Below are 22,539 nucleotides of genomic sequence, written 5' to 3'. Positions count from 1 at the left end.
GATTCCCACAATGCTCGGCCGGTGGGTGACAGTGGGTGTTAGTGTATGTGAGGGGCGCTGACTGCGATTCCCACAATACTCGGCCGGGGGGTGACAGTGGGTGTTAGTGTCTGTGAGGGGAGCTGACTGCGATTCCCACAATGCTCGGCCGGTGGGTGTCAGTGTCTGTGAGGGGAGCTGACTGGGATTCCCACAATGCTCGGCCGGTGGGTGACAGTGGGTTTCAGTGTCTGTGAGGGGCGCTGACTGGGATTCCCACAATGCTCGGCCGGTGGGTGACAGTGGGTGTTAGTGTCTGTGAGGGGCACTGACTGCAATTCCCACAATGCTCGGCCGGTGGGTGACGGTGGGTGTTAGTGTCTGTGAGGGGCGCTGACTGGGACTCCCACAATGTTCGGCCGGTGGGTGACAGTGGGTGTTAGTGTAGGTGAGGAGGCGCTGACTGCGATTCCCACAATGCTCGGCCGGTGGGTGACAGTGGGTGTTAGTATCTGTGAGGGGAGCTGACTGCGATTCCCACAATGCTCGGCCGGTGGGTGTTAGTGTATGTGGGGGGGCGCTGACTGGGATTCCCACAATGCTCGGCCGGTGGGTGACAGTGGGTGTTAGTATCTGTGAGGGGAGCTGACTGCGATTCCCACAATGCTCGGCCGGTGGGTGTTAGTGTATGTGGGGGGGCGCTGACTGGGATTCCCACAATGCTCGGCCGGTGGGTGACGGTGGGTGTTAGTGTCTGTGAGGGGCGCTGACTGGGATTCCCACAATGCTCGGCCGGTGGGTGACAGTGGGTGTTAGTATCTGTGAGGGGAGCTGACTGTGATTCCCACAATGCTCGGCCGGTGGGTGTTAGTGTATGTGGGGGGGCGCTGACTGCGATTCCCACAATACTCGGCCGGGGGGTGACAGTGGGTGTTAGTGTCTGTGAGGGGAGCTGACTGGGATTCCCACAATGCTCGGCCGGTGGGTGACAGTGGGTGTTAGTGTATGTGAGGGGCGCTGACTGCGATTCCCACAATACTCGGCCGGGGGGTGACAGTGGGTGTTAGTGTCTGTGAGGGGAGCTGACTGCGATTCCCACAATGCTCGGCCGGTGGGTGTCAGTGTCTGTGAGGGGAGCTGACTGGGATTCCCACAATGCTCGGCCGGTGGGTGACAGTGGGTTTCAGTGTCTGTGAGGGGCGCTGACTGGGATTCCCACAATGCTCGGCCGGTGGGTGACAGTGGGTGTTAGTGTCTGTGAGGGGCACTGACTGCAATTCCCACAATGCTCGGCCGGTGGGTGACGGTGGGTGTTAGTGTCTGTGAGGGGCGCTGACTGGGACTCCCACAATGTTCGGCCGGTGGGTGACAGTGGGTGTTAGTGTAGGTGAGGAGGCGCTGACTGCGATTCCCACAATGCTCGGCCGGTGGGTGACAGTGGGTGTTAGTCTCTGTGAGGGGAGCTGACTGCGATTCCCACAATGCTCGGCCGGTGGGTGTTAGTGTATGTGGGGGGGCGCTGACTGGGATTCCCACAATGCTCGGCCGGTGGGTGACAGTGGGTGTTAGTGTATGTGAGGGGCGCTGACTGCGATTCCCACAATACTCGGCCGGGGGGTGACAGTGGGTGTTAGTATCTGTGAGGGGAGCTGACTGCGATTCCCACAATGCTCGGCCGGTGGGTGTTAGTGTATGTGGGGGGGCGCTGACTGGGATTCCCACAAAGCTCGGCCGGTGGGTGACAGTGGGTGTTAGTGTATGTGGGGGGGCGCTGACTGCGATTCCCACAATACTCGGCCGGGGGGTGACAGTGGGTGTTAGTGTCTGTGAGGGGGAGCTGACTGCGATTCCCACAATGCTCGGCCGGTGGGTGTCAGTGTCTGTGAGGGGAGCTGACTGCGATTCCCACAATGCTCGGCCGGTGGGTGACGGTGGGTGACAGTGGGTGTTAGTGTCTGTGAGGGGAGCTGACTGCGATTCCCACAATGCTCGGCCGGTGGGTGACAGTGGGTGTTAGTGTCTGTGGGGGGAGCTGACTGCGATTCCCACAATGCTCGGCCGGGGGGTGACAGTGGGTGTTAGTGTCTGTGAGGGGCGCTGACTGGGATTCCCACAATGCTCGGCCGGTGGGTGTTAGTGTCTGTGAGGGGCGCTGACTGCGATTCCCACAATGCTCGGCCGGTGGGTGTCAGTGTCTGTGAGGGGAGCTGACTGCGATTCCCACAATGCTCGGCCGGTGGGTGTTAGTGTATGTGGGGGGGCGCTGACTGGGATTCCCACAATGCTCGGCCGGTGGGTGACGGTGGGTGTTAGTGTCTGTGAGGGGCGCTGACTGGGATTCCCACAATGTTCGGCCGGTGGGTGACAGTGGGTGTTAGTGTAGGTGAGGAGGCGCTGACTGCGATTCCCACAATGCTCGGCCGGTGGGTGACAGTGGGTTTTAGTATCTGTGAGGGGAGCTGACTGCGATTCCCACAATGCTCGGCCGGTGGGTAACAGTGGGTGTCAGTGTCTGTGAGGGGAGCTGACTGGGATTCCCACAATGCTCGGCCGGTGGGTGACGGTGGGTGTTAGTGTAGGTGAGGAGGCGCTGACTGCGATTCCCACAATGCTCGGCCGGTGGGTGACAGCGGGTGTTAGTATCTGTGAGGAGGCGCTGACTGCGATTCCCACAATGCTCGGCCGGTGGGTGACAGCGGGTGTTAGTATCTGTGAGGGGAGCTGACTGCGATTCCCACAATGCTCGGCCGGTGGGTGTTAGTGTATGTGGGGGGGCGCTGACTGCGATTCCCACAATACTCGGCCGGGGGGTGACAGTGGGTGTTAGTGTCTGTGAGGGGAGCTGACTGGGATTCCCACAATGCTCGGCCGGTGGGTGACAGTGGGTGTTAGTGTATGTGAGGGGCGCTGACTGCGATTCCCACAATACTCGGCCGGGGGGTGACAGTGGGTGTTAGTGTCTGTGAGGGGAGCTGACTGCGATTCCCACAATGCTCGGCCGGTGGGTGTCAGTGTCTGTGAGGGGAGCTGACTGGGATTCCCACAATGCTCGGCCGGTGGGTGACAGTGGGTTTCAGTGTCTGTGAGGGGCGCTGACTGGGATTCCCACAATGCTCGGCCGGTGGGTGACAGTGGGTGTTAGTGTCTGTGAGGGGCACTGACTGCAATTCCCACAATGCTCGGCCGGTGGGTGACGGTGGGTGTTAGTGTCTGTGAGGGGCGCTGACTGGGACTCCCACAATGTTCGGCCGGTGGGTGACAGTGGGTGTTAGTGTAGGTGAGGAGGCGCTGACTGCGATTCCCACAATGCTCGGCCGGTGGGTGACAGTGGGTGTTAGTATCTGTGAGGGGAGCTGACTGCGATTCCCACAATGCTCGGCCGGTGGGTGTTAGTGTATGTGGGGGGGCGCTGACTGGGATTCCCACAATGCTCGGCCGGTGGGTGACAGTGGGTGTTAGTGTATGTGAGGGGCGCTGACTGCGATTCCCACAATACTCGGCCGGGGGGTGACAGTGGGTGTTAGTATCTGTGAGGGGAGCTGACTGCGATTCCCACAATGCTCGGCCGGTGGGTGTTAGTGTATGTGGGGGGGCGCTGACTGGGATTCCCACAAAGCTCGGCCGGTGGGTGACAGTGGGTGTTAGTGTATGTGGGGGGGCGCTGACTGCGATTCCCACAATACTCGGCCGGGGGGTGACAGTGGGTGTTAGTATCTGTGAGGGGAGCTGACTGCGATTCCCACAATGCTCGGCCGGTGGGTGTTAGTGTATGTGGGGGGGCGCTGACTGGGATTCCCACAAAGCTCGGCCGGTGGGTGACAGTGGGTGTTAGTGTATGTGAGGGGGAGCTGACTGCGATTCCCACAATGCTCGGCCGGTGGGTGTCAGTGTCTGTGAGGGGAGCTGACTGCGATTCCCACAATGCTCGGCCGGTGGGTGACGGTGGGTGACAGTGGGTGTTAGTGTCTGTGAGGGGAGCTGACTGCGATTCCCACAATGCTCGGCCGGTGGGTGACAGTGGGTGTTAGTGTCTGTGGGGGGAGCTGACTGGGATTCCCACAATGCTCGGCCGGTGGGTGTTAGTGTCTGTGAGGGGCGCTGACTGCGATTCCCACAATGCTCGGCCGGTGGGTGTCAGTGTCTGTGAGGGGAGCTGACTGCGATTCCCACAATGCTCGGCCGGTGGGTGTTAGTGTATGTGGGGGGGCGCTGACTGGGATTCCCACAATGCTCGGCCGGTGGGTGACGGTGGGTGTTAGTGTCTGTGAGGGGCGCTGACTGGGATTCCCACAATGTTCGGCCGGTGGGTGACAGTGGGTGTTAGTGTAGGTGAGGAGGCGCTGACTGCGATTCCCACAATGCTCGGCCGGTGGGTGACAGTGGGTTTTAGTATCTGTGAGGGGAGCTGACTGCGATTCCCACAATGCTCGGCCGGTGGGTAACAGTGGGTGTCAGTGTCTGTGAGGGGAGCTGACTGGGATTCCCACAATGCTCGGCCGGTGGGTGACGGTGGGTGTTAGTGTAGGTGAGGAGGCGCTGACTGCGATTCCCACAATGCTCGGCCGGTGGGTGACAGCGGGTGTTAGTATCTGTGAGGGGAGCTGACTGCGATTCCCACAATGCTCGGCCGGTGGGTGTTAGTGTCTGTGAGGGGCGCTGACTGCGATTCCCACAATGCTCGGCCGGTGGGTGTCAGTGTCTGTGAGGGGAGCTGACTGCGATTCCCACAATGCTCGGCCGGTGGGTGTTAGTGTATGTGGGGGGGCGCTGACTGCGATTCCCACAATGCTCGGCCGGTGGGTGACAGCGGGTGTTAGTATCTGTGAGGGGAGCTGACTGCGATTCCCACAATGCTCGGCCGGTGGGTGACAGTGGGTGTTAGTATCTGTGAGGGGAGCTGACTGCGATTCCCACAATGCTCGGCCGGTGGGTGTTAGTGTATGTGGGGGGGCGCTGACTGCGATTCCCACAATACTCGGCCGGGGGGTGACAGTGGGTGTTAGTGTCTGTGAGGGGAGCTGACTGGGATTCCCACAATGCTCGGCCGGTGGGTGACAGTGGGTGTTAGTGTCTGTGAGGGGAGCTGACTGCGATTCCCACAATGCTCGGCCGGTGGGTGTCAGTGTCTGTGAGGGGAGCTGACTGGGATTCCCACAATGCTCGGCCGGTGGGTGACAGTGGGTTTCAGTGTCTGTGAGGGGCGCTGACTGGGATTCCCACAATGCTCGGCCGGTGGGTGACAGTGGGTGTTAGTGTCTGTGAGGGGCACTGACTGCAATTCCCACAATGCTCGGCCGGTGGGTGACGGTGGGTGTTAGTGTCTGTGAGGGGCGCTGACTGGGACTCCCACAATGTTCGGCCGGTGGGTGACAGTGGGTGTTAGTGTAGGTGAGGAGGCGCTGACTGCGATTCCCACAATGCTCGGCCGGTGGGTGACAGTGGGTGTTAGTATCTGTGAGGGGAGCTGACTGCGATTCCCACAATGCTCGGCCGGTGGGTGTTAGTGTATGTGGGGGGGCGCTGACTGGGATTCCCACAATGCTCGGCCGGTGGGTGACAGTGGGTGTTAGTATCTGTGAGGGGAGCTGACTGCGATTCCCACAATGCTCGGCCGGTGGGTGTTAGTGTATGTGGGGGGGCGCTGACTGGGATTCCCACAATGCTCGGCCGGTGGGTGACGGTGGGTGTTAGTGTCTGTGAGGGGCGCTGACTGGGATTCCCACAATGCTCGGCCGGTGGGTGACAGTGGGTGTTAGTATCTGTGAGGGGAGCTGACTGCGATTCCCACAATGCTCGGCCGGTGGGTGTCAGTGTCTGTGAGGGGAGCTGACTGCGATTCCCACAATGCTCGGCCGGTGGGTGTTAGTGTATGTGGGGGGGCGCTGACTGGGATTCCCACAATGCTCGGCCGGTGGGTGACGGTGGGTGTTAGTGTCTGTGAGGGGCGCTGACTGGGATTCCCACAATGTTCGGCCGGTGGGTGACAGTGGGTGTTAGTGTAGGTGAGGAGGCGCTGACTGCGATTCCCACAATGCTCGGCCGGTGGGTGACAGTGGGTTTTAGTATCTGTGAGGGGAGCTGACTGGGATTCCCACAATGCTCGGCCGGTGGGTGACGGTGGGTGTTAGTGTAGGTGAGGAGGCGCTGACTGCGATTCCCACAATGCTCGGCCGGTGGGTGACAGCGGGTGTTAGTATCTGTGAGGGGAGCTGACTGCGATTCCCACAATGCTCGGCCGGTGGGTGACAGTGGGTGTTAGTATCTGTGAGGGGAGCTGACTGCGATTCCCACAATGCTCGGCCGGTGGGTGTTAGTGTCTGTGAGGGGCGCTGACTGCGATTCCCACAATGCTCGGCCGGTGGGTGTCAGTGTCTGTGAGGGGAGCTGACTGCGATTCCCACAATGCTCGGCCGGTGGGTGTTAGTGTATGTGGGGGGGCGCTGACTGCGATTCCCACAATGCTCGGCCGGTGGGTGACAGCGGGTGTTAGTATCTGTGAGGGGAGCTGACTGCGATTCCCACAATGCTCGGCCGGTGGGTGACAGTGGGTGTTAGTATCTGTGAGGGGAGCTGACTGCGATTCCCACAATGCTCGGCCGGTGGGTGTTAGTGTATGTGGGGGGGCGCTGACTGCGATTCCCACAATACTCGGCCGGGGGGTGACAGTGGGTGTTAGTGTCTGTGAGGGGAGCTGACTGGGATTCCCACAATGCTCGGCCGGTGGGTGACAGTGGGTGTTAGTGTATGTGAGGGGCGCTGACTGCGATTCCCACAATACTCGGCCGGGGGGTGACAGTGGGTGTTAGTGTCTGTGAGGGGAGCTGACTGCGATTCCCACAATGCTCGGCCGGTGGGTGTCAGTGTCTGTGAGGGGAGCTGACTGGGATTCCCACAATGCTCGGCCGGTGGGTGACAGTGGGTTTCAGTGTCTGTGAGGGGCGCTGACTGGGATTCCCACAATGCTCGGCCGGTGGGTGACAGTGGGTGTTAGTGTCTGTGAGGGGCACTGACTGCAATTCCCACAATGCTCGGCCGGTGGGTGACGGTGGGTGTTAGTGTCTGTGAGGGGCGCTGACTGGGACTCCCACAATGTTCGGCCGGTGGGTGACAGTGGGTGTTAGTGTAGGTGAGGAGGCGCTGACTGCGATTCCCACAATGCTCGGCCGGTGGGTGACAGTGGGTGTTAGTATCTGTGAGGGGAGCTGACTGCGATTCCCACAATGCTCGGCCGGTGGGTGTTAGTGTATGTGGGGGGGCGCTGACTGGGATTCCCACAATGCTCGGCCGGTGGGTGACAGTGGGTGTTAGTATCTGTGAGGGGAGCTGACTGCGATTCCCACAATGCTCGGCCGGTGGGTGTTAGTGTATGTGGGGGGGCGCTGACTGGGATTCCCACAATGCTCGGCCGGTGGGTGACGGTGGGTGTTAGTGTCTGTGAGGGGCGCTGACTGGGATTCCCACAATGCTCGGCCGGTGGGTGACAGTGGGTGTTAGTATCTGTGAGGGGAGCTGACTGCGATTCCCACAATGCTCGGCCGGTGGGTGTTAGTGTATGTGGGGGGGCGCTGACTGGGATTCCCACAATGCTCGGCCGGTGGGTGACAGTGGGTGTTAGTATCTGTGAGGGGCGCTGACTGCGATTCCCACAATACTCGGCCGGGGGGTGACAGTGGGTGTTAGTATCTGTGAGGGGCGCTGACTGCGATTCCCACAATGCTCGGCCGGGGGGTGACAGTGGGTGTTAGTATCTGTGAGGGGCGCTGACTGCGATTCCCACAATACTCGGCCGGGGGGTGACAGTGGGTGTTAGTATCTGTGAGGGGCGCTGACTGCGATTCCCACAATGCTCGGCCGGGGGGTGACAGTGGGTGTTAGTATCTGTGAGGGGCGCTGACTGCGATTCCCACAATGCTCGGCCGGTGGGTGACAGTGGGTGTTAGTGTATGTGGGGGGGGGCGCTGACTGGGATTCCCACAATGCTCGGCCGGGGGGTGTCAGTGTATGTGGGGGGGGGGGGGGGGGCGCTGACTGGATTTCCCGTGAGGGAGAGACTCGCAGCGCGCGCCCAAACCTTTGGAGCCGCTGCCAGACTGAAGCCTCCAGAAACTTCCCTCAGGTTCACCTGACGTCACAGGATAAACAAAGCCGCTGATTGGCTGGATGAGGAAGCAGGCGGGCGGGAGCAGTTTGCTCCGAGTGTTTCCAGAAGATCCTAGAAGACGTCCTGGCGGCGAGGTCACGTGAACGCGAGGACGGCCTTTGATTGGTGGGAGCCGCGATCGAAGTCTGGGGAACCTTCCAGCCGTTGCCAGAGCGACGCTTGTCGTTATAAATACAGCAGCGCGCGGGGACAGAGCTTCAGTTCACCTGAGGAGACAGGCGTGAGAGCACTGGGAGTCTCTATATATCACAGAGCAGGCTGTCACAGGGCACCTACCTGAGAGGGCACCTACCTGGCAAGACACCTACTGCTGGCAGGATACCTACCTGAGAGGGCACCTACCTGGCAAGACACCTACCGCTAGCAGGATACCTAACTGAGAGGGCACCTACCTGGCAAGACACCTACTGCTGGCAGGATACCTATCTGAGAGGGCACCTACTTACCTTATTGGAAACCATCAAGAGACTTGAACTTGCTCTCAAAGATGGCAAATAAGGCAGTGGCTATTGGCATTGATCTGGGAACAACCTACTCCTGTGTTGGGGTGTTCCAGCATGGCAAGGTGGAGATCATAGCTAATGACCAAGGAAACAGGACTACCCCAAGCTATGTGGCCTTCACAGACACAGAAAGGCTGATTGGAGATGCTGCCAAGAACCAGGTCGCCCTCAACCCTCAGAATACAGTGTTTGATGCCAAGAGACTGATTGGGAGGAAATTTGAGGAACCAGTGGTGCAGTCTGACATGAAGCACTGGCCCTTTACGGTGGTCTGTGATGGAGGAAAGCCCAAGGTGAAGGTGGAGTACAAGGGAGAAGAGAAGACTTTCTCCCCTGAGGAGATCTCATCCATGGTCCTGACCAAGATGAAGGAGACAGCTGAGGCTTACCTGGGCTATACTGTGACAAGTGCTGTTATTACTGTCCCAGCCTACTTCAACGACTCTCAGAGGCAGGCTACCAAAGATGCCGGCGTTATTGCTGGTCTAAATGTACTCAGAATAATTAATGAGCCCACTGCAGCCGCAATTGCCTATGGACTGGATAAGAGTGGGAGAGGTGAGAGAAATGTCCTGATATTTGATCTGGGAGGTGGTACATTTGATGTGTCCATCCTGACCATTGATGATGGCATTTTCGAAGTCAAATCCACTGCTGGGGACACCCACTTAGGAGGTGAAGATTTTGATAACCGAATGGTGAATCACTTTATGGAAGAGTTCAAGCGCAAACATAAGAAAGACCTAAGTCAAAACAAGAGGGCTATCAGGAGACTACGGACTGCTTGTGAGAGAGCCAAGCGCACTCTGTCCTCTAGCACCCAGGCCAGTATTGAGATAGACTCTCTTTATGAAGGTATTGACTTCTACACATCCATCACCAGGGCTCGGTTTGAAGAACTGTGCTCAGATCTGTTCAGAGGCACGCTGGAGCCAGTGGAGAAAGCCTTGCGAGATGCCAAGCTAGACAAGTCTCAGATGAATGAGATTGTACTTGTTGGAGGTTCTACTCGTATCCCCAAAGTTCAAAAACTGTTACAAGACTTCTTCAATGGCAAAGAGCTGAACAAGAGCATCAATCCAGATGAAGCTGTTGCATATGGAGCAGCTGTGCAGGCTGCCATTCTGACTGGTGACAAATCTGAAAATGTTCAAGACTTGCTCCTGTTAGATGTTGCTCCTCTCTCATTGGGCTTGGAGACAGCTGGCGGCGTGATGACGGTTCTAATAAAACGCAATACCACCATCCCTACCAAGCAAACCCAGATTTTTACCACATACTCAGACAATCAGCCTGGTGTGCTAATCCAAGTCTACGAAGGAGAAAGGGCCATGACCAAAGACAACAACCTTCTTGGAAAGTTTGACTTGAGTGGGATACCCCCAGCTCCACGAGGAGTGCCACAGATTGAAGTCACCTTTGATATAGATGCCAATGGTATCCTCAACGTGTCTGCTGTTGACAAGAGCTCTGGTAAACAGAACAAGATAACCATTACAAATGACAAGGGTCGTCTCAGCAAAGAAGACATTGAGAAAATGGTACAAGACGCAGAGAAATACAAAGCTGATGATGAAGCTCAAAGAGAGAAAATTGCTGCGAAAAATGGACTTGAGGCGTATGCCTTTAACATGAAGAGTACCGTAGAAGATGATGCTATAAAGGGCAAGATCAGCGAGGAAGATAAAAACGCCATTCTGGACAAATGCAAGCAGGTACTCGCTTGGCTGGAAGCAAACCAGCTGGCAGATAAGGAAGAATATGCACATCAACAAAAAGAGCTAGAGAAGCTGTGTAACCCCATCATTACCAAACTATACCAGGGTGGCATGCCAGAAGCTGGACATGCTGGCGGCAACCAGGCAAAAGCTGGCCCTACTATTGAAGAGGTGGATTAAATGCTTGCCAGAGTTGCCAAAAGTGCTTCCAATAGCAGCGTTAACTGCACAGATATTACGATTTTCTTAATAGCTCGCTTTAGTCAAATTGTTTAAAATGTAAAAAAAAACAAATATTTTGATAGCTTCTCAGCCAGCATTCCTGCACTTTTATAGTTATTCAAAGCTACTTGGTTAATGCGTTCTTATGGTTTTAACTCTTAACAGTTTCAACCTTCACATACTATTCTATGTTCTTAAAGTGACGGCTAACCTGTTACGGGCTATGTTTTGCACAATGCCAGAGTTCCCATGATCCACACTGTAATGTCCTATATAATCGTTGCATTAGTTTGAATGATTTTCTCTGTTCTATTTCTCTGGACATGCATAAAATGCTAGAGAAATCTTTTCGTTTACTCTGTATTACATAATATATGTGGTTGGTTGCCCGATTAAGCACCTTTTGGGGGGAATGTTTCTGAGTAATTGCATTCATCGAGAGGGACACCTGTTGTTTAAAGTGTTTTGCACTCCTTTGCTTAAGTGTTTAATTTGATATCCGCACCTTTTTTCAATCCAATAAAAAAAAAAAAGTTGCACTAGTTGGTTTGGCGTTTTTTTTTGGCTATAACTTAAGATACATGTTAACATTAACCTGTAGCAAATAAGTGAGCTAGTTCTCATGCATTATCACGTACTAGTGAAATAGGAATGGCAAAATTAGGCTATAAAACCAAAGCTCGGATTTGATTAGTTTTAGAATTTTTTTCCAAAGCAATTATTTTTAGCGTTAATATCACTACTGAGATTGAAATTTGCTGTGATGTACTTGTTTAATGAATAACCCTGTGTAGAATATCCAGTACACCACTGCCAGTCAGCGTTTCCCAGGGTTAACAAAGTCTTTTAAACCTACAGCTGCACATAAAAGATGAAAGAAATAATGGACATTGTGGGGCTCGACCAGAACCGATATAAAAGCAACTTACTGGGGGGGGAGGGAGGCGAATAGACTATAGGATTTGAAAATATTTAGTACTTTCATAATGTTCTCAAAATGTGAAATTCCTGCATTACCAAGTGCTAAAGGTTCGTCGCTATCACAGATACAGCACACCTTTCATTCCTGCCATGGAAAGCCAGTGATTGTTGGAGAGGAATGGCATAGAAGGTATGGGTGGGGTTCGTCACTTGTGGATATTGGAACACAGAGGTTTGTTTGCATAGAAGTGCATTGTGAGCGAATGTTGGGTTACATGTATTGGCTTGTGTGTGAATCCAGCAGTGCATTGACATTTTATTAGTGTTCTCCAAATGACTACATTAAACTGCCAACGCAGGGGAAACATAATGAGATGCCACGTGTGAGTAGCACTAGGTGCAGAATGTTAAGCTTAAGGGTTAAATAGAACTAAAGACAACACAGCAGCTAACCTCTCCCCCCCTCCCCCCCAAGGAAAGTTATATATCCACTATCAAACTAGGACAATACCGATTGTGATGAATATTCAGGCCTGCTAACACGTACACATTCCGAATGAACTCTGCCATCAGTCCGAAGCACTACAGACTCTTATGATGTTCCTTCATATAACAGGAGCTGGTTGAAAGGTGGCGGCACACAGGAAAGCAGAATCCGGACAGCTGCTAATGCATTAATGGCTGCACAGTTCTATGTGTTCCCTGCACTGCTCAGGTAGATTGGCGCTCTCCTATACTGTCTTTACATAGATGTAGGGACTCCATGGTTTATTTTTAATTGGGATCGCTCCTCTGTTACTTTGGCTGGAAATAGGAACAAGCCAGAGTTACATTTCTAAGGTTGAACAGTTCCGGCGGGTTAATTTAAGAGGGACTTGTAACGGCCGAATTTGCTATGGTGTGTGATTTTCATAACCTGCCAAGGTTAAACTTCAAGAAGCATCACAGTGAATTTCCAATTACGAGTGGGGAAATTTTGAGAGCTGTGCCACCTGTTACGTTAAGCAACTCCATAGGTTTGCATGTTTTTATTGAAGTATAAATCACTTGAAATTACTGGGGGACTATTTTAACTTGCTTTCCCTAAAGACTTTAATGTAAATGCCTTGTAATGTATTTACCTACACAGAGCTCACTACAATGCTACCTGAGGCTAACTGGGTCTATCATAAACCAAATATGCAGGTAACAACTAGAGTAAAAAGTATTCAATCTCAGTGCAAAATAAAATATAGGAATGTAATACACTTCCTGCTAAAAAGTGTCCTGGATAAAAAAAATAATAAAAAAAAGGGCAACGTGTATGTATTGAAGGACATTGCTAAAAACCACATTTTTCACCCATGTATTTCTTTTAACTTGGAACATAATTCTTCAGAAGAAAAGGCCTGTGTGACTCCGGATTACCACAATCGGACAAATGATTAATCCACATTCAGAAAGCATTCATAGGTAAGAAACTGATTTATTCTCTAGTTGCCATTTCAGTGCAGATAAACCATATACCATAACAGGGGCACAGCTTTACTGATAAAGCCAGATAAGATGTCTTCAAACTAGAAAAATGGAACCGGTTCATTCTCAAACAAGTCCTTGTTAAACCCTTGCACCGTGCTGAAGACTGTGGTAAGTCCTTTTAACGGAGTAGGGGATTGGTGCTCTCTGTGCTGCAACAATATGAAGAAATGTCTACGTTAAGATGTCATGAGCTTGGTGTTCAACCAGCATCTCCATGCTCTTCACATCTGTGCACCAGAACTCTAGACGGTCTTTCATTCCCTTTATCTGCAAGGAAATATATATATTTAGTGTAAGAGAACACACTTTAGAGGCGACAACAACATTTATAGCATCTACAAGGAGAACAGTCCCTCTTCCCAAGTTTAGTTTTCCTTATTTTTATTTTACAAATGTGTTTTGTATGTGCTGAAATAATAAAATTAAATCTAGTAATCAACAGCCTTTTATTTAACACCATCCCAGAAATATGAGCCTCGATCTTGGCTGCCTGTCGATCACTGATTTGCTCTACCCTTGGTACTAGTCAGCCAGCACACAGAGAGATGGAAAAATAACGTTTCTCCCCACAGTGCCCTGGCTGTGACAAAATGATACTTTTTAATGTCAGTTGCTAAATCTATTATATATATTTTAAAGTAAAGTCAATGGATCATAACATAACGAAGGTTAGTGAGAATACTGCTTTGAAGTGTACAAATTAAAACTAACCATAATTAACTACAATTATTTACATGAACTACTGTGCACAGCCCAGTAACAAATCTTTTAGCCAATGGTGCACAAAGTACTAAAGAAAGAGTCAGGTGACATATCTCCCAACTGATCCCATGGTTATATGCTGCAACATCCAATTATCACAGTAAAATTGATCTTGCAGCCATGTATACCAAAATAACATTATGTGATGGGATCTTCGGGATCAACCTTACCCTGTCATAAATGCAATGCCACTTGCTTGACATTATCTTCATGGATGACCTCATTTACAGGTTTTTATTTACTAAACTGAGAATTATCAGGAATTTTAAGTTAATGTAACATTGTAAGCCAAATTAGTGAAACTGAAAACCCATAGCTGATTTGGAGAACTTTGGCTATTTTTGTCTATAAATGTAGGTTAACACTTAGGATTTGCCTTGCTGGTAATCAATCATATAAATACATTTCCATTTGTTTGAGATTCACACAAAATAATGATTCTTAAGGGGTTAAGAGACCAAGACTATCTTACCTGCTGAAGATCTAGAACTCGTGGCTGGACCCATGTGATGTGCACTCTCTTATCTACTTCATCAATACTGCCACGGAGAAGCCCTACTGACAGGGCTTTCATAACAAGGAGCTCCACCTGCGTGGAAGAAGAGCACAGAGTTCTAGGACCTCTATACATTTCACATTGAAAATCAAGTCATTACACTTGAAGTCAGAATTACCATCTATGTTTGTGCATATTCTTCAAAATAAAGAAACGGTCATGTCTGCAGTTTTAGCAAATCCTAACAGTGGACTAAAAGTAGCTGCACGTACAGACTTTAAGCGTCATGACCACTTTAAATTAGTGAAGTGGTCATGGTACTTAGAGTAACTATTTAACACGTAAAGCACTGCTGCACGCAAGTGTTGCTGTGGTCAGCGGCACATAAAACAACTTCAATTTAAGAGAGAGAGAATAAAAAAAAACGTTATGAACTTACATCATTAACATTGACCTGTGCACTCTTCGCTATCTCATCAAAGGTGAGCTGGCGATGGTTAGCTGGGCGTGTGAATGTCATCTGAGGGTCAAAAATAGGTAAATGTGAATTATGGACAATGAGCGAGATAGAAAAGACACATTCAACAAGAAGTGTCACCTGAAGAAGAAATGTCAACAGAAACAAACAGAATATGAAAACAGCATGGCCGGGTGCTTAGCTATAGTTTGTAATAAACACTGCCTGCCCTAATCGTCTTACCTCCATTAGACAAAGCAGCTGGATCTTCTTCAGCAATAGGCCTTCATTAGCAGCCAGGTCAGGCTAAGGAGAAGAGAAAACAGGACAGGAAGCTGCATTAAAATGTGCTAGTTGGCAAGAATATTTGGATTCACAAAAATAGACGAAAAATATGATGCTAGACTCACAAAACGAATTAAAGTTGCAAAGACACATATGATTAATGTTGATCATGCTTGCTAAATACCTGTTGTCCCCAGGCAGTTTTTAAAGCTCTAAAGGTCTCCACGTTGCCACTGTTGAAGGCATAAAGTGTGTCTATCAGCCACTGTCGCTCAGAATTACGCAAGGATTCCAGCACTGGATGCATTAACTAGAAATTAGATTGACACATTGTAACATTTAGACAAAACTAAGCAAATCATTAGCTTTACTCACTAGTAACAGAATATAGTCTGGCGTACAGCCCTAATTTAACATTCTCTAATACTAAATTAATCAGATTTAATGGCACAAAGGGCTCACCAGCTCTCCAAAGTTATAGACACCGTCTCCCAGAAGACCAGCAAGTCCCAGAGTAAAGGCCCTGTCCTGCTGTTCAGACACTGTGAAGCAGAAGGATATGTTGAGATAATATGCAAACCTACACCTTGCCTGGGGCTCTGCAGCAATAGTCACCCTCCTTAACGTCACTAAAAGCTGAATAGGACATTTTTTTGATATTGCAGAAATAGGTGGGTTAGAAAATCATCAAAACTTTGGCTAATATGGCTGTTTCCCTAACTCTGCAAATTAAATTTAAGTGTGATTCTGTGTTTGTTTTTTTTAACTAATCTAAAACAAGCCAACCTTTTATATGAAAACAAAAAAAAAAATCAACCGTAAAATCGCCCAATAATTAGCCCCACACATTAGGTTGAAAAAAAAATTAAAGTTTATTTCTACTGGGTCATAGGATACAAAAATGCTGTATGAAAAACAAAATGTGGTATGGAGATCAATTTGAAAATTCTAAGTGGACATATTTTAGGATTACCTGGTAAGGTATCGTGGTCTGTGCAGCCAAGGAAGCGCAGTGCATCTTTGTAGTATGAGGCATGGTTACCAATGGTCTGATAATATTTGCTAGATAAGTCATAGAAACGGCTGTGAACAGAGCTTACACCAGGAAGTGCTCCAAGCATCTCATCCACTGCCTCGATAGTTTCCTAGGGATGTGAAACAGCACTTAGATCAGCTAATCATGGAGTTTAAATACTTTATTAAAAAGAACACATTTTCCCTCAGGTCTTTAAATAATATAAAAAAAAAAAAAATAATGCTAAACAAAGTAATGGTTATTGCAATGGCAAGCCTCTGTTGGCACTATAAAGAAACATCACATAAATACCTTTGTAGCCTGTAAGTCCCCAATGTTCAGCTTTAGGGCTCCAATAGCTGTCCTGCACAGTATAACAGCTTCATCACTGCTCTTTACCTGAAACCCATTAGATACAGAAAGTCAAATGCTGTGGACATTTAATAGGCAACGGGACAGGTTTTTCCAATATCAACGGCTCTCAAATTTTTTCTGGAATTTGAGCCAACGCGAGTTGATCTGGGTGTAGGGTAGCTGACTGGTGGCCTGGAAACATAGCAAACAGAGCTGTAGCAGGAGTACAGCAGGTAGCTAATGCTTCGCTATAGCTTTGAAAGCAAATCCTGGCATCACAGCCTGTATTGGTGAGCAACGTTCTACAAAACATGCCACAAGAAAGGAGTGTTTAGAGCTGGCTACAGACAAGTGCCTTGTGGCTTCCTTCCATCAATAGACATCATGAGGATTATGACGAGGATAGAAAGCAGCAGGAAGGTGTGACATGGATATAAAGGGAGGAAAGGTGGCATAAATAAGAAGATGAAGTAAGGTGACAAGGAAGAGGGCAGCAAAATTAAACTGGTTACTGGAACTCTCCAGCACAATATCCACAGTAATTATGGTGCCAGGAGTGACCCCATGTAAGTAGTCAAACCATTTGCTTTGACTTCCTACCTGGAGTCCACTGGCCCTGTATAACTCGCTGCATTGAGCCAAGTCTGGCAGTGCAAGGCTTAAAGTGATCAGCTGACGCTCTCAGCCAATAAGAAGGTCCTGCACGCAGGGTTTAGTTACAGAGGGCTAACAGGATCTCAATGCTTGTGGGTCTCTATAGAGAAAGTGAAATTTCAAAAACAAAATACTATTAAAGCATATCATAAGGTGGCAAGTAGTTTAGGACTTGAAATTTTTAGCCATGTGTGAGTTCACAACAAACCTTCTCTCGGGTCTTTTCAAGAAAGCTGAGTGCTACTGTGGGATCTAGGAAAAAGAAAATATGCTTAGTGAATAAGTGCCATTTAAACATGTTCAAGCCACACTCTTCAAAAATGCAGAGTCCCATCGTGTATCTTCTTCCCATTCCCTGAGAGCTACTGTTCCTTCTGCCAGTTTGTGGAACACTCAGTAATGTCCTCACCTGTCATCTGTCTCACCACGTGGAGGATTATTTCCACCAAGGACAAGGGGTTAATTCTGAAAGGAAATTAAATATTAACATAAGGGGGACAAATCAAACAAATCAAAACATTCATCATAAAAAATATAAATACATTTAAAAAAAAAAAAAAGGCATCAGCTGAGGAATATCCATACTAGATAGCATTACAATGAATGTAATAGTAGTAACAGCACATGGCACAAATTATCAATAAAACAGCCAACCTACCTGTGCTCAAAGTCACTGATAAAGTTCTCATAGAACTGTGAAGAGATAAGAGATAAATGAGTAAATTGAAGGGACAACATGAGATTCATTATGAGTAACACAAAGAGTAGAATGCCGAGGCCAAAAGAAAGCAGCCGTCATCTTCCTTGGATATTCCTTGGATAAAACCCACAAAGGTAACTGTTCCCCTTGCAGTGTAGCTTCAGGGAAAGACAGGTTTTATTTACCTTAATCTGCACATTGTGGCTACCGCCATCTAAACCTGGCGCTTCATCTGCCAGGAGCAGACATCTTTGTTGTAAACACAAGAAAACAACCCTGGTGACTACAGCAAACTCCATACACAATATCAGTGCTGGAGGCAACTACAAGATCGGTTTAACCCTTAAAGTAAGATATCTCCCAGGGGACTCCTAGCGCCAGAAGAACTTAATTTTCTCTTCTTGAGAGAAATATCATTAAACCAGATGCAAAATAATTAGCTTATGTAAAAAAAAATAAAAAAAAATTAAAGGGATACTATAATTATAGGAATACAAACCTATGTTTCTAACACTGTAGCTCCTCTGCCTCTCCCAGGGCAATAAACAGTTTTAAACCCTTTATTTACTCGCCCAATCCCAGCGCTACTATCCCTCAACACTTTGCCTCTTCCTTAATCATCCGATTGGGTGGGGGGGCGAATACACATTTTACATTTCAGGACTAAGGGCAATAGGGACAATCTTCCCTGAGCACCAGACTACCCAGATCCCTTTAAATGTGTCACTTTTTGGCATGAATAATAATAATAAAAATACAACTCTATCTGTATCATTAATCCGCCATGTTTTGTCAAGCCTGTAAACCTTTTGGGGTTATTTCACAATCTACATTTTAAAGGCAGGGGAAATGTTTTAGGTTATTATGTAATTGCATGATCACCTTAATAAGTCCATTTCCTTTTGCACATTCTGGGTCCTGTACAAAATCCAGAAGCTGCAGGGTCAGCTGATGCCACAACCTGGAGGAAATTAAAAGGACATACTTGTTGATTCCCGATACTACAGCCATGCATTCCAACACTCGTATTACAATAACACTGTCACTCTGCAATTAACACCACTGGTAAGTACATACAAATAAAAGTAAATGCTACGCTCTGTACAAATTCTTTGCCTTTCTGGGAATCGTACATTGTAGAAACAGGAGGTTTCCTGCACTTCCTCCATAAACCAGGTGCTTATCTGCATCTGAGGTTGGCTGAACCACGGTCAATAGTAGAAAAAGACAGGATGGTCCAGGCACACAAGGTGTGTAAATCAGGCAGCATTATTGGAGAACACAGCAATGTCTCTCAAACCCGCATCACCTGCTCAACTATCACACTCCCTACATGCAACCCCTGACCCCTCATGTGACGTTAAGATCCCACCTCATCTAATTTTGCATAACTAAAAATCCTAATTTTCCTTCTTTATAATATAAACTCCTTTATTCTCCTTGGAGAATGCTCTACCTTATATTCTTTATTTTCACTCTCTAATTAGTAAAATCTCTTTATCCCTCTGCTCACCTGTCCCTGCTGACACTATTTTCATTGCTACTACTTTACTTTCCAGCCCATCTCCACCAACCCTTTCTAAAACCTCTAAATACAAACCTTCTCCTACTCTATATCCTTCTGCTCCTAGCAGCTGGTGATGTCTCTTCAAATCTGGGTCCAACCTCTGCAAACCCACCATGTGCTAACTCCAGGAATTACAATAATCTCATACCCATCTCATGTCACTCTTCCTTTAGATCTTCCTTCCATTATGCCCTCTTGAATGCAAACTCTATTTGCAGTGTTACTAAATTCACTGCTGTGCATGACCTTTTCATCTCTCGTTCCCTAGACTTACTAGCCTTAACTGAAACATGGCGCTCTCCCCCTGACACCGTTACACCCTGACTATCTTTTGGTGGTCTTCAGTTTCCCCACAACCCAAGACATTGAAAGCAAAGGTGGTGTTGTAGACCTCCTCCCTTGGGCTATCAGTGTCCTAAGTTCCCCACCCATGTAGCTGGCAATATCTCATTTTCTCTCATGAATGTACACTCTCTAATCTCTGCAACACTCCATTTCCTCTCTCAGATCACCACCTCTTATTTGCTCTCAATAGCCCCTTACCCCATCATCCTCAACCTAACCCCCTCTGAATTATATTGACCTCCAGCAGCTATCAGCTAATATTGATTCCCAACTTCTATCTGTCCCTCACTGGCTATCTCCTCATATAACACTATCCTCACCTCTGCCCTGGACGCTGCAGCCCTGCTCCAAACACGCACCTTGAGGAGAAGACGCTGCCAACCGTGGCATACTAAATCAAGACGCTACCTGCAGAGATGCTCCCGTTCTGCTGAAGGAAGTCACGCACCCAGGCAGACTTTCTCCATTATAGGATTTATATTGCGTTCATACAGCGCAGCCTCTGCCAAACAGTTATACTTTCCCTCCCTCATTAGCTTATACTGCTGCAATCCCAGGTATCATTTTAATACCTTTAACTCGCTTCTTTCCCCTGCTGTTGCCATCCCCCAAACCAACCTTACAGCCAATAGCTTTGCATGCTACTTTACCGACAAGATTGAACAGCTAAGGAAAGAATTCTCACCACCTTGCCCCTCTATTCCTCAACCACATCTGGATCCTACCCTTCAGACTTTCTCCCCCCGGCTACTGAACAAGAGGTGGCTGCACTTCTGGCTGGGAGTTCTGGGAGTGCTGTATGATCTGGCTGGGAGTGCTGGGATTGCTATATGATCTGGCTGGGAGTGCTGGGAATATTATATGATCATACTGGCTGGGAGTGCTGTATGATATTGCTGTCTGGGAGTGCTGGGATTAATATAGTATAGGGCAGTCTGGAAGTGTTGGGATTGCTGTATAGTAGGGCTGTCTGGGAGTGCTGGGATTAATATAGTATAGGGCAGTCTGGGAGTGTTGGGATTGCTGTATAGTAGGGCTGTCTGGGAGTGCTGGGATTGCTGTATAGTAGGGCTGTCTGGGAGTGCTGTCTGGGATTGCTGTATAGTAGGGCTGTCTGGGAGTGCTGGGATTTCTGTATAGTAGGGCTGTCTGGGAGTGCTGGGATTAATATAGTATAGGGCAGTCTGGGAGTGTTGGGATTGCTGTATAGTAGGGCTGTCTGGGAGTGTTGGGATTGCTGTATAGTAGGGCTGTCTGGGAGTGCTGGGATTGCTGTATAGTAGGGCTGTCTGGGAGTGCTGGGATTAATATAGTATAGGGCAGTCTGGGAGTGCTGGGATTGCTGTATAGTAGGGCTGTCTGGGAGTGCTGGGATTGCTGTATAGTAGGGCTGTCTGGGAGTGCTGGGATTGCTGTATAGTAGGGCTGTCTGGGAGTGCTAGGATTGCTGTATAGTAGGGCTGTCTGGGAGTGCTGGGATTGCTGTATAGTAGGGCTGTCTGGGAGTGCTGTATAGTAGGGCTGTCTGGGATTGCTGTATAGTAGGGCTGTCTGGGAGTGCTGGGATTGCTGTATAGTAGGGCTGTCTGGGAGTGCTGGGATTGCTGTATAGTAGGGCTGTCTGGGAGTGCTGGGATTGCTGTATAGTAGGGCTGTCTGGGAGTGCTGGGATTAATATAGTATAGGGCTGTCTGGGAGTGTTGGGATTGCTGTATAGTAGGGCTGTCTGGGAGTGTTGGGATTGCTGTATAGTAGGGCTGTCTGGGAGTGTTGGGATTGCTGTATAGTAGGGCTGTCTGGGAGTGTTGGGATTGCTGTATAGTAGGGCTGTCTGGGAGTGCTGTATAGTAGGGCTGTCTGGGAGTGCTGGGATTACTATAGTATAGGGCAGTCTGGGAGTGTTGGGATTGCTGTATAGTAGGGCTGTCTGGGAGTGCTGGGATTGCTGTATAGTAGGGCTGTCTGGGAGTGCTGGGATTGCTGTATAGTTGGGCTGTCTGGGATTGCTGTATAGTAGGGCTGTCTGGGATTGCTGTATAGTAGGGCTGTCTGGGATTATTATATTATCTGGCTGGGAGTGCTGGGATTATTATATGATCTGGCCGGGAGTGCTGGGATTATTATATGATCTGGCTGGGAGTGCTGGGATTATTATATGATCTGGCTGGGAGTGCTGGGATTATTATATGATCTGACTGGGAGTGCTGGGTTTGCTATATGATATTGCTGGCTGGGAGTGCTGGGATTGCTATATGATATTGCTGGCTAGGATTGCTATATGATATTGTTGGCTGGAAGTGCTGGGATTGCTATATGATATTGCTGGCTGGGATTGCTATATGATCATGCTGGCTGGGAGTGCTGGGATTGCTATGGGATATTGCTGGCTGGGAGTGCTGGGATTGCTATGTGATATTGCTGTCTGGGAGTGCTGGGATTGCTATGTGATATTGCTGTCTGGGAGTGCTGAGAGTTCTCTCACTTCTTGTTGTAGAGCTCCTCCAGCTGGTGCCATACTGCTGCGGTCTCTGGGGCTGCGCTCTGGCTCTGCTGAAGCTGTAGGTAGGCGGTCACATCCCTCATGTTTGGATCCCGAGATAAACCGACACAGCAAGAGACAACCGTGCGACAACCACCGCCACCGGAAGTACTCACTGCAACATGCACACTCACTTCCGGTATCAGCACCTCACTAACCCGGAACACTATCTCTGAACTACAACTCCCGGCATGCTCCTCGAGCTGCCATCCCAGGTGCTGGGCAGAGCGCCCTCTACTGCCTGGAAAGGGGGTGGGACTCTGCTAATCTTACCATGGTAACCTGCACACTACCCCAACATGGAATAATGATCAATAAATACATTAATTCATACATTAATTAA

At 49.4% G+C, this 22,539-nt stretch overlaps 2 protein-coding genes across 2 annotated transcripts; one reads left to right on the top strand and one right to left on the bottom strand.

The window, feature by feature from the left end:
* The first annotated feature begins 8,053 nt into the window (after positions 1-8,053).
* On the top strand, positions 8,054-10,655 carry LOC134579346 (heat shock 70 kDa protein-like). Its single transcript, XM_063438618.1, has one exon. The coding sequence runs from the start codon at positions 8,628-8,630 to the stop codon at positions 10,539-10,541; it is 1,914 nt and encodes a 637-aa protein (XP_063294688.1). The 5' UTR covers positions 8,054-8,627; the 3' UTR covers positions 10,542-10,655.
* A 2,294-nt stretch (positions 10,656-12,949) lies between these two features.
* PSMD13 (proteasome 26S subunit, non-ATPase 13) lies at positions 12,950-22,335 on the bottom strand. The gene is made up of 13 exons (XM_063438308.1): positions 22,140-22,335; positions 18,628-18,706; positions 17,704-17,738; positions 17,455-17,510; positions 17,254-17,297; positions 16,350-16,436; positions 15,996-16,167; positions 15,485-15,564; positions 15,207-15,332; positions 14,981-15,043; positions 14,720-14,800; positions 14,257-14,373; positions 12,950-13,289 (listed from the first exon to the last, which is right to left on the bottom strand). The coding sequence occupies exons 1-13, from the start codon at positions 22,238-22,240 to the stop codon at positions 13,194-13,196; spliced, it is 1,137 nt and encodes a 378-aa protein (XP_063294378.1). The 5' UTR covers positions 22,241-22,335; the 3' UTR covers positions 12,950-13,193.
* Positions 22,336-22,539: the final 204 nt, after the last annotated feature.

The sequence above is a fragment of the Pelobates fuscus genome, chromosome 12 (assembly GCF_036172605.1).
Source record: "Pelobates fuscus isolate aPelFus1 chromosome 12, aPelFus1.pri, whole genome shotgun sequence".
NCBI classification, from domain to species: Eukaryota; Metazoa; Chordata; class Amphibia; order Anura; family Pelobatidae; genus Pelobates; species Pelobates fuscus.
Note: the sequence above shows the minus strand (reverse complement) of the source record. Positions and strands in the feature narration are given on the sequence as shown.